The sequence below is a fragment of the Salvelinus sp. IW2-2015 genome, linkage group LG13 (genome assembly GCF_002910315.2).
Source record: "Salvelinus sp. IW2-2015 linkage group LG13, ASM291031v2, whole genome shotgun sequence".
Taxonomy (NCBI): domain Eukaryota; kingdom Metazoa; phylum Chordata; class Actinopteri; order Salmoniformes; family Salmonidae; genus Salvelinus; species Salvelinus sp. IW2-2015.
Window position 1 is genome coordinate 17454846 of NC_036853.1, and position 11961 is coordinate 17466806.

General features: G+C 45.1%; 2 protein-coding genes across 3 annotated transcripts in view; one reads left to right on the forward strand and one right to left on the reverse strand.

Moving 5' to 3' along the window:
• LOC111972220 (ubiquitin-like modifier-activating enzyme 1) overlaps positions 1 to 5018 on the forward strand; it is a 79705-nt gene extending 74687 nt beyond the window's left edge. Inside the window, 2 exon segments of the mRNA XM_023999146.2 lie at positions 3139 to 3230; positions 4555 to 5018. Of these exon segments, the coding sequence (XP_023854914.1) occupies positions 3139 to 3230; positions 4555 to 4687 (225 nt within the window). The 3' untranslated portion in view covers positions 4688 to 5018.
• Positions 5019 to 7214: 2196 nt separating this feature from the next.
• On the reverse strand, positions 7215 to 11961 carry LOC111972221 (PAK4-inhibitor inka2). Of its 2 annotated transcripts, XM_023999147.3 has the most exons (3): positions 11841 to 11960; positions 11686 to 11732; positions 7215 to 8266 (listed from the first exon to the last, which is right to left on the reverse strand). In XM_023999147.3, the coding sequence occupies exons 2-3, from the start codon at positions 11686 to 11688 to the stop codon at positions 7343 to 7345; spliced, it is 927 nt and encodes a 308-aa protein (XP_023854915.1). In that variant the 5' UTR covers positions 11689 to 11732; positions 11841 to 11960; the 3' UTR covers positions 7215 to 7342. The 2 variants fall into 2 exon arrangements, with proteins under 2 accessions (XP_023854915.1, XP_023854917.1); XM_023999149.3 differs by lacking the exon at positions 11686 to 11732 and having other exon boundaries at positions 7215 to 8254; positions 11841 to 11961.

Consider the following 11961-nt stretch of genomic DNA (forward strand, 5'->3'; position numbering starts at 1 on the left):
CGTGCATTATCATGATGTGATGGCGGCAATGGCGATGGCGGCGGATGAATGGCACAACAATGGGCCTCAGGATCTTGTCACAGTTTCTCTGTGCAATCAAATTGCCATCAATAAAATGTGATTGTGTTRGTTGTCCATATCTTATGCCTGCCCATACCATAACCCCATCGCCACAATGGGGCACTCTGTTCACAACYTTGACATCAGCAAACTACTCGTCCACACGACGCCACACGACGCTGTCTGTCATCTCCCTGGTATAGTTGAAACCAAGATTCATCCGCGAAGAGCACAATTCTCTAGCGTGCTAGTGGCCATCGAAGGAGAGCATTTACCCACTGAAATCGGTTACGAGGCCGAACTGCGGTCAGGTCAAGACTGCTGAGGACGACGAACACGCAGATGAGCTTCCCTGAGAAGGTTTCTGATCGTTTTCAGTTGTGCAAACCCACAGTTTCATCAGCTGTCAAGGCGGCTTGTCTCAGTCCATCCCGCAGGTGAAGAAGCTGGATGTGGAGGCCYTGGGCTGGCATGGTTACGCGTGGTCTGCGGTTGTGAGGCCGCAAATTCTCTGAAACGACATTGGAGGAGATTTATGGTAGAGAAATMAACATTCAATTCTCTGGCAACAGTTCTGGTGGACATTCCTCCAGTCAGCATGCCAATTCTACGCACATTTTCGAGGGCCTTTTATTGTCCCCATTACCTGTGTAATGATCATGCTGTTTAATCAGCTTCTTGATATGCCACACCTGTCAGGTGTATGGATTATCTTGGCAAAGGCGAAATGCTCACTAACAGGGATGTAAACAAACTTGTGAYCAACATTTGAGAGAAATACTTTTTTTGTGRATATGGAACATTTCTGGGATCTTTTATTTCAGCTCATGAAACATGGGACCAACASTTTACATGWTGRGTTTATATTTTTGGTTCAGTAAACATTGTTCATGTGTCTGTAGTACCATTGAAAAGTCTAACGTGCAGGGTTTTRCTCTGGGACAGCTTACTCGAACCTAGTCACCCTCATCTCTTCAAACACAATGGGACTGAAGTGAAGAGGGGGCAGTGGAGAGGTTATGATGGGGGGCTCATCTGGCTGTCAATGAGTGATGCGCACTACCAGTCTTTCTCTCTACAGATTTATTCAATACCTTTACAGGTGATTGAGTCTAAAGGGTTGAGTGTGCGTGTGTGTTTTTTCCTGCCTGCCTGTGTGGCTGTAGGCATTCTGATCCTGTCTGCATMTACCTCTTTTTTTTCTCCCTGACTGTCAGCGTCTGATCAATTCCAGAGTGTTTCTAAAATGTCACTTGTCCTTTCCAAACAAACTACAATCCATATAGTAGTTAGAGCAGGGGTTTATCTAGAGGTATCATTTTTATTTGAGTAATTTAGCAGACACTCTTATCCAGAGTAACTTACACTTAGTGCATTTGTCTTAAAGGGAGACTGCACTACCTGATTTGGCCTCGTTTTGAAGATTGCTCATTAAGAAATGCTAGCGGCCATGACTGAAGCCAAACGAGAGTTGTCTTGGGGATGTGGCTTGATGTGGGTGTGTCATGTTCGCATATCGTACCCTGGCAAGTTCTGTTTGTCCCTCCTGAGGCACCGTGGCAGCAARATAGCTTTTTCTCAAAATAGTCACTTACTTAAAATAGTCCAAATTCATCTTAGATAAATACATTTTGCCTTAGTCACACAATTTTACATCTAGCTAGTTGTTTGGTGTATTATTTCTCAAGTTGTGCATGAAAAACGAGTCAGTGCACTGCATACAGTCTATTGAGTCTGGCTGCYCGCGCAGGACTGATTCCCAAGAACAATAACATGTCTACAGCTTCCTTATCTGCTGTCAAACTATTGTAAATAAAGCACAAGCTACACGCTGTTTATCAGTGCCCAAAATCACTTGCTAGCTAAGTTCCAACTCGGTTTGTTAGTGAAGCTAGCAAGTAGTAGCTAGCAGACACATTGAGCAGCCCACAATCAGCATATCAGGTCACTGGGGAGAGGCTAGGTCAGTGTTTGGGTGGCGTTTTCGTTTTTTACAACATTCTCGCTATTACCAGTGTGTGTCTATCTAGCAGTGTTTCATAGGGAATCATGTTACAAAACAGGTCACGGGGAGACAAGATGCTTGCAAAATAATTTGGTAATATTGACAAGATGCAGTTGGGCTAGAAGTGCGCTGTAATCGTCTCAATTCTCATTTTGCCCAGAAAAGTGGCAGACTCGAGTGATTGACACTATCAAACACATCAGCAAGTGGCCACTCCATAAAGGGCTTAGGCCCAGGGGTTATTTCAACCTAACATTAGCGACATGTTGTCTTATGTAAACAAGTCTGAGGCGCTGCGTAATGGGCAGGTCTGTCTCACTGTCTGGAGGTTCTGGGAGCTGTGATTGGATAGAGCGCGTGCAGCTTATAGAGCACAATCAACACAGCTGCTTCTCTCGTGTTAGTGAACACTGGGCAAGTGGACATGCTCTTAATCCATACCAATTAGTCATGACGAACTCACAAAACTCAGTTTTGGACTTGACTGACTTTATGACCAAAATGTTCCTATTTACACTTTGTAGTACATTTGGACCCACGGTTTCACTAGAATGTATGTTTCTGACTCTTATTGATGGCCCGTTTTACTTGTAAGGGGACAGTTAACCTTTAAGATAGCTAGGTGAGACAACCACACAAACAGGTCAGTTGTACTGTCTCATCACAACGACCACAAGCTGTGTAGTACACATGTAGCTGTCCTAAACAAAGGATTGGCTTGTTGATTCCTCCCACTGTTTATTTTGAGGCAGAAAATAACATTTGTCAAAAACAAAGTTGCTTCAGTTTCCCCTAACCTTTGACATCCTGACTCTGAGATCTYCTGGTTTATTTTTGGAGACCCTGCAACACTTCCTGAGCTGCAGGGTTCGATTTAGGTTACGGCTCATCCTCGGACTGCTGTAGCCCACTGGACCATAGGACTCTATAAAGACTCTTTTCATTGGATCTTGTTTAATGTTGACCTATATAAACTGATTAGGAACTTAAGGAAATCAAACTTTTTAAAATGAACATTGTGCATTTACTTCCATGATACTAAATGTAATGTGGTATTACTGTTTAATTTGCAGCAAACATACAACTTGGAGGTCACCGGCCTGTTTTATGGGAATGCTGTCTTGTACGATGTTGGCTCCAATCACACGGAGAGGCTGGTGAAGAGGTATGTCCTGAAACAAAGCTTTTGYCCCAGTCGAGACATTATCACCATACCTTAGTATGTCTTCTGGTGGGGTAACATGTGTGGGAAGAGCTTGGCAACAGGGTTATGTCCAGGCCAGGCATAAACACACATGCAGCAGCCCTGATGTTTGTTTAGCAGGCAATGGCTGTCTGCTGTTTCCTCAGAAAAGGAGGGACTCATCTCCACACTGTCACATGCATCACTAGTGACTGCTGACTGAGATATGGCTCTTCCTAGTCTGTAGGCTTCCTGTGCTCTGTGAGGAAAGGAGCAAGAGTGAGCCATGCCCTGTMGTCTTGCCATGGCAGTACCTACTGTATGTTGTTAAGGTATGCACATAGCAATACGCAAAGCAACTCCTCACACCCGACGGCTTGCAATAACTCACTCTACTTATGACGCTCTCTCTCTCACTCGCTCAGTCATGTGCACACATATGTATACTCAGGTCCTTACTCCACCCCTGTATTCACAAACAGAGCAGTGTTTCGGTTCCCTGAACGTGTGCAGTGAAACAGGCCCTTTAATCAGATCCAGGAYATCCTGCTTAGCTTTGTAAAACGACAGACAGTTTCTTGTCTCTCCCCCGCTCCCCCATGTCTATGCCTTGTTCTTCCTGACACTCGCCCCCTCTACCTCTCTGAGCCTCCTCCTCCCCTTTCCCGCTGTTCCCCCTGATACACAGCGTATGTCTCCCTGGGCTTTATGTTAACACCTCAGTCCCTGGAGAGCCCAGTGTCAGCCCAGTGCCTGGCCTGAGGAAGCTAAGGGTAGATAAGGGGAAGATGGGGTAGGGGGGGCGTCAGTGTGGACAGTAGGCCTCATTTGACAAATGTCCCCTCCAGGAGCCACATCCTGGGCTGTGGGGCCCTGCCCTGGCCCCTATTCAGCGTCCTGTGTTTACATGCCTAGTGGGCTGTATTGAGCAGTATTAAAGATCCAGATGACATGAAGAACCTTGGTTTGGTCTGAAGGCCATTTAGCTATAGGACACAGTCAGTATGTAGTCTCAGTTTATTATACCATTTCTGCTTTTTCTGAATCGCTGTAATGTAACAAAGGATGTGGACCCCAGGAAGAGTAGCTGCTGCTTCTGCAACAGTTAATGGGCATCCTTAATAAAATGCACACCAAAAAATACTAATGTCCCCGATTTTCTACCAGGGATATAATTATCAATTCTCTTTTGAAGTAAGATGTACGACTAAGGAGTATTGTTTAATAACTGTTTTAGAGACGTCATGACTTCTAAAAGTCACCAAAAGGCTGTTGTCGATGTGTGTGTTGTGGTCTGTCTTGGCAGTGTGTCTGGTGTGGTCAGCCTGGTGACCAAGATAGAGGTCCCCCAACACCTGCACATGTTGGAGATGTTCCCTTCCTTCGCCGAGGATGAGGACTGTGAGACGGTCCCTCCCATCAGGTACCTGTTCAGATGATGTCATCAAAAGGGGACAAGCCTGAGAAGCCCTAACAGAGCCACACTCCTAACCGCCTCATAGTTATCTGCTCAGATCACTAAAGAAAGGACCTCCATTGAATTATATTAGTAAATTAAAACAAGCTGCATTTTGATGTTGAAATGTATGTAATATGTTGTCTCGCACCTAGGCCACAGATCATGTTCTTTCTGGGGCAAAAATATGGATTTCTAGAAGCTGCATTGTTGTGATAAATAAACAATAGCTTTCCACTTCTATTATTATAATCATGTTGTAATCATAAACAATGGCTTTTAATTTGTATTTGATTAAATTATTCACCTCTGTAGCTGTTGTAATCACCTGTGATTTGTGATCAAGTTCTGTGTGTGTTGGGTTCCACCCTGGTTTCCGGCCGGCCTGTCTTTGTGAGCCACAGAGATCACCCCTGCTCCATTTACCCCTCAGAACTATCACCATGTGAAAGACAGAGGCTTCGAAGGAAATGGAGCACAGAGCAGGTGACTGAGGATAATGATCTCCACGCCTCACACTCCTGTGCTGTCTGTACCCTCATACATAACCAGTCCAGTCCCACAGTCATATCCCATTAGCCATGCACTGCAATGTTAGAGAGATTGAAGTGGTGATAGGGGATCTTTGCTAGAGCGTGATTTGGAGAGCTGATTCTCCTTCTGGCCTCTGCTTGGCTTTGATTACTTCATTATCTGTTATCAACTTGGGTAATGCCAAGTGACAGATGCTGAGGCAGTGCTTGCAAACATCATCGTATTTGCATGCAGGTCTTGTCTGTGTTTGGAATGTTGTGCTGTGAGGGTATACCAGGTCTTGTCTGTGTTTGGGATGTTGTGCTGTGAGGGTATACCAGGTCTTGTCTGTGTTTGGGATGTTGTGCTGTGGAGGAGTATTACGCAGGTCTTGTCTTGTGTTTGGGATGTTTGGTGCTGTGAGGTATACCAGGTCTTGTCTGTGTTTGGGATGTTGTGCTGTGAGGATATACCAGGTCTTGTCTGTGTTTGGGATGTTGTGCTGTGAGGGTATACCAGGGCATATGAATTAGATGAGTTGGCCCTGGCCGGCTGGGTTGGAGTCTGCTGGACTGGTTCACTGGTGTAATTCAAGTCAGGCAAAACATTTAAACATGGCGATGAGGCCGAGTTAGAGTCCGATCCACCGGTCAGAGAGAGCAGGATTAGGACCTTGGCGCTAGAATAGCGGGGGTCGGGTGGTTTGAGGCTCTTAGAATCTCTCGCCATAGGCCTCCCGAGTGGCTAGGTGGTCTCAGGCAGTGCTAGCTGTGCCACTAGAGATTCTGGGTTCGAGTCCAGGCTCTGTCACAGCCGGCCGCAACCGGGAAACCCATGGGGCAGCGCACAATTGTCCCAGCATCGTCCGGGTTAGGGGAGGGTTTAGCCGGCAGGGATATCCATGTCCCATCGCGCACTAGTGACTCCTGTTGCGGGCCGGGCGCAGTGCAGGCTGATACGCCAGGTGTACAGTGTTTCCTCCGACACATTGGTGCGGCTGGCTTCCGGGTTAAGTGGGCATTGTGTCAAGAAGCAGTGCAGCTTGGTTGGGTTGTGTTTTGGAGGATGCATGGCTCTCGACCTTCGCCGAGTTTGTACGGGAGTTGTAGCGGTGAGAAAGACTGTAACTACCAATTGGATACCACAAAATTGGGGWGAAAAAGGAGTAAAAATWATCTCTCGCCAGTCAAATGACCAACACACACACCCCTCCCTTCCCAGGGGGACCCAGGCCAGGAGCTCTGATGTGTTCAGCCTTCCCTCTGTGTCCTTAGAGGTAAAGAWATCTGTCCTGCTCGCTCTCCCTCTGAGATCAGTCTCTCTCTGTGGAGACCTACCTAACACTAGGCCTCATCCACATTATTATCTCTTTAACATCCAGCCCTCAGCTGGATCTGAAGATTTATTCTGAAATACACTGCTTTGCTCTATAGGCCTATGTTGAGGGATATGATTCGGTTTTGTTGATTCGGTGACTGATTAAGAAAAAATAACTGCTCAGTGCATCCTCTGCTGCTTTAATTGTGTTTGTAGTTAATTTGATGTGTTCATGTTGTAAATCTAATCGAATCTGTTTGAAGTGTATATGCAGATACATTGAACACTGTATATGGCTGTGTTTTTACAACATGGCTGCACATTTACACAGCTACTCCCTTTACATCTAAGCATCATGTGACACATCTTATAGACCAGTTGTGTCCAATAACAATGATCCATCACAATTGACCACAATTGACCATTTCCGAGCAACACCCACCCTGCTGTTTGTATTCAAATAGGCAGGTATTCAAAGGCAACATTTTTGACTGCCATGATGTTGGTCAGTTGACAGGTGATTTAAATAATGAACTAAAGGGTGTGTATGCCATTGTTCTTGGCAAGATGTCACTACCTATCTGAAAGCTGAATCTAAACTAAAACATGCGTTATTTAATTTCATGAGTTATTTATGAATAAAACCTGTAAGTTAATAATTATTGCTGTCCCCCAAAAAATATTTTCAACAGAAAAATGTTTTTATTGTAACAATTTCAACATTATTTAAACATAAAGCACATATAAAAAAATTAAATAACATTATGTAAATCTGTGGTAAGAATCCGTAGGTGTGACATCACTCCAATCAGACGTACCCGATGATGTCATTGCATATGATAGGTTGTCGGCTGCCTGTCTTCATGAGAGCAGTGAACTGGTAGAAGTCTGTTCCCAGTTGGTGCAGGCCTGTGTGGGACTGGTGAAAGAAGGGTTTGCGTGGCTGGAAGCCCACGGGGCAGGACATGCGTTTGGGGGCCACCGCGGCCCTGCTGACCCTGGTGCTGTCTGCTGGTCTGGCCCTCATCTCCACGCTCTTAGACATCCCTGCCAGCTTCCTCCTCATGTTGACCAGGAGGTCCTTGGCCAGGCGCCGGCCTGCATGGGGCTTGAGTTCTGCTGGCTCAGGACACTCTGGCAGGTCCATCCAGTTCTTAATGAGGTCAGCAAAGCTGTTGTCCCCCAGCACCAGGGGCTGTCTGTTCCTGCTGCGGCTCAGCAGTGACGTGGTCCAGTCTTCCGGGTCGCTGCTCGCCTCAAATGACGTCCAGCGCTCCAGACAAGCGTCAGAAGTGGATTTGGGCCGGATCCGGCRGGCGGGACCCACTCCCCGGTTGGTGCGAAGGCAGGCGGAGTTAGACACCCGTACGTTCCTGGTCCTCCTTAGCACCACATCCTCGTCCTGCCAGGACGCCTCAGAGTAGCCCGAGTCAAACTCCAGACTCTTGTCACTGCTGGGGGAGCCCTGCATTAGCCGCTTTTGCCCTTCCTGCTCCTCCTCCATGGGGCTGGCCAGGCAGCAAGCTGAGTCGTAAGTGCTGGCCTCAGAGATGGGCCTACGGAGGCGTGTCATGCGCTCCCGCTGCTGAGTCTTCTGCTGGCAGGCACGGGTCATGGCATAGGAGCGGCCGGAGGGATCGCTGAGCGGTTGGATCATGTGCTTCAGGTCCTGCAGGGACCTCATGTACTGCATCTGGTTCACCAGACAGTCTTCAGAGTCCTGCAGACACAACTAGAGAGACAGGGAGATAACGGGTTAGAAACTGACAGTCTCCTCCGTTTATGTTTTGAGAACGTAATAAAATATATAACAGAGTATGTTACACACTTTTACAGACACTAATTCATTTTCACTGAATGTTAAAGTTAGTCCGACCCACCATCCTAGTTTGTATTAGAAATGTTCATACACCAACTCCTGGTCCAAAAGCTAAAACAGTTTCCTGTGCTTCTACCCAGRACTGCACCAAGATTCTAACCAGCTGAGATCACCTCTGCAGCCGTACCTCCACCACATTCCACCCAAACCTCAGAGCAGCTTTATGGAGAGGTTTCTCAACAGAGTGCTCCTTAGTTTATTAGAACATGGCTTGTGGGAACAGGATGTACAGGGAAACGCTCTCTGCCTCTTTAAGTCAGAGAGGAAGTTGGACAGCCTAGAGACTGATGAATCTTAGAGGAGCTTAGAAGTGCACATCCTGTGGTACACACTAGAATTACAGGATTCCTTGGGGATTGGCCCATATTGTCTAGCAGGAAATGACATCACTGTTGTGGGATTAGACAATGGGAGTGAGAAACCCCATGTATGATTAATTTCAAAGTCATCACCAAATCATCTCAAGTCTGAATGCCACTTTTATAAATCATGGTAGTTTTTGTTATTTTACCAGTACATCATTGACCATAAAGTTTGAAAGTCTTACAAAAAATCAATATGAAAAATCAATGGCATTTCCTAAGATCACCTCAAGATTAAGGTCCAATAGCATTCAGTAACATTACAACAGCATCCTCGGGATGTCTTAATGACTAGGGGCTATATTCAATCGGTACCGCTGCGCTAGTGTGATTGCAATTTAAAGGCAATGTTCCCGCGTTAGTAGAGACTGCATTCACAGTAAACGCTGCATATGTCAGAATTGACCTTTCCATGTTCTATCACTTCAGCGGTACAGATTGAATAGAGCCCTAAGAATGTCTTTGAATCCAGCTTGTCACATCAAGGTAAAAAGGTGACATGGCAACACTTTAAAATCAATCCACTTCACTTAGGTGTTGTAGCTGTAGTAAGACATTTCCTCCATTTGATCACTTGGAGGCCATTTGTGAAACTCCAGAACATATTGTTGCAATAGGCCCCCTGCCTATGAATATGTTACTTTGGCCTAATTGTTATACTCCGGTGTGACAGATCTAGTGAGTTATTATTGTCTATTGCACAGTTATTATGAAATAAATGATACATAGCCTAGCGCTTAGGCCGATCCCATACAGTGATTGCTCTGTGAGCTGGTAATGAATCAGCTGGGGGCTTTTTAACACTGGGTGAATAGATATCATCTTACTGGGTTTAAGTGTGCTTCTGCCCACCCTTCTCTGTGTGTGTGTCATTTCCAGCAACCTGCCTGGGTGTGAAAAACGTCCAGCCATGACACGACATGATGACACGGGGCTGTCATGGGTTACGCTCGTATAGCTATATCACCTAGAGTGGCCAGTGGGCTGTGACTCGGGCCTTGTCAGAGTGGTGGCGTAACACCGTACTGCTGTGTGTTATCAGACCACTGGCTGACCTCGGATAAGTATCGGGGGGGAGTGTTTGCGAGACAACCCATTTTCTCACACAAGAGAGCAGGAGACTGTAAACCAATAGGGTGGCCTCGTCCCCCAAACTCACCTGACATCAGTTTGAGAGACCACCTGTAATGGGTTGAGCTGGCAAAGACAATTAAAACCCTTTAACATGTACGATCACATATGTGTGTGGTTGAGTGGTCCTGCAGCATACCAAATACGTGATTTGAACAGTAGCAACATGACGTATGATGCAACAAACCCGTCTAAACAGCATTGTTGTCTGAAAAACATCNTGTAAGTCGCTCTGGATAAGAGCGTCTGCTAAATGACTTAAATGTAAAAATGTAAATGTAGCTAACAAAGCCTACTGTATACAATGGACTTTTCATGTGTACAAAAATATATAACTTTCCCTGTGCAACAAAAAACATGTTCCTCAGCTGCAGAATGATGTAATTTGATACACTCTCCCTTGTTAGACAGCTCCAAGGTTTTTCCATGTTTTTTTAGCACGCTTGTTAAGCAGACAGACTCCAACAATGTGTGTTAACTCCCAACCCTCAGCTGTCTCAGGCCAGTGTGCAGTCTACAGGCACAGTGAGGAGACCAGGCCTGCAGAAATGACCCACTGGCCACAGACTCATTTCATTGTCTAGTTATGATTTACATTTGGTTGAGTTGTCAACTAACGTGAAATCAACAAAAAATGTTACCATGTCATTGCATTTAGATTAAAAGTTGGGTATAAAAAAAGTTATGTTAACTTTTTTCAAATTCAATCAGTTTTCCATGTTCATTCAACGTCAACACATTGCTTCCATGTCATTTCAACAAGAAAATGCAATGTTGATTCAACCGTTTTTTGCCCAGTGGGGATGCCCTGATGTTTTCACAGCTGTGGCAACTTAACCATTTGGCTGTAGAAGAAAGCTCTGTTTGACAGAGTGAGACAGGGCCAGAGAGGGGCTTCAAACCCTGAAAGGTCATACATGTGCAGAGTCCTTCACAATAGCGTGGAGGTCCGACTCACCCAGCTCAACACATAGCCTACTGTACGAGTAGCTTTAGGGAGATCAAAATAGTACCCTAAAATCAGTATGTGGGGGGGACACATAGTGAACACTCCAGCCTTCCAAAGCCTTTCATTACTGTGGTGTTGTTAAACAATGGTAGAGAGCACCAGTCATTGGTTGAGCTAAGAGATGACTTCAAGGCCAAGCCATGGCCATATCTGTGCTACAGGAAACACTCTGAACGAAGAACACCGAGCAAAACACAGATGTCGGAGGGAGGCATGTATAGTTGATAATTACATTTGTATGTCATTATTGATCGTTGACTGTTCATCAAAAACACATTAATAGCGCATTATTGAATAGCCATATTGCATGTAACCAGCTAAAATATATTCTGATTTRCAGATATGTGCAATTGCATCTGACAGAAATATATAAAGAATTAAGCGACAAACAAGACTATTTAATTTCAAAAACAAAAGTTTGTTTTTARAAAAGGACAGGCCTTCAAAATAAAATGGAACAATTGTAAGAGAGCTCCCATTTATCAAACGAATTGTAGCATATAGTTAACCATTGTAGTCAGCTTCTATGTATTGTTCTCTGCTGCCCTGACTGTCACGGGAGGGGCAGCAGAGTTAAAAGCACCGATAATTTGGTTTTGTTTACCACAACATTGGGCTGCTCACCGTAATAAACTCCCCGTGCACACTGTTCTGTACAACGGTTAGAAATGCATGGGAACTTCAGTGCCAGCATGTTTCTCCAACTCATATCACACCACATAAAATAACATAGCACATTTTTTGTTGCAAATGTTACAAAATAAACTTACCATTGCTCTTATCGTGTCTGTCTGAATTCCAAATGGATTACTTTATCCTGCAAAAAGAGAAGTTTCAGTCAGCATACAAAATATGGATCTCACGTTGTTCATAAATCGGCGTTTTTTGTAGCTTATGATGCATTTCTCTATACCAGGCTACTTACATTGGTCAATAATTGACTCCTCTAATAGAACAATTAATCCAAAACGGTTCACAACTTTCCCAGTAGGTCCGATGTCCACTCAACGCGCCTCAGACAGAAGAGTGCATGTGATGTGGCTGGC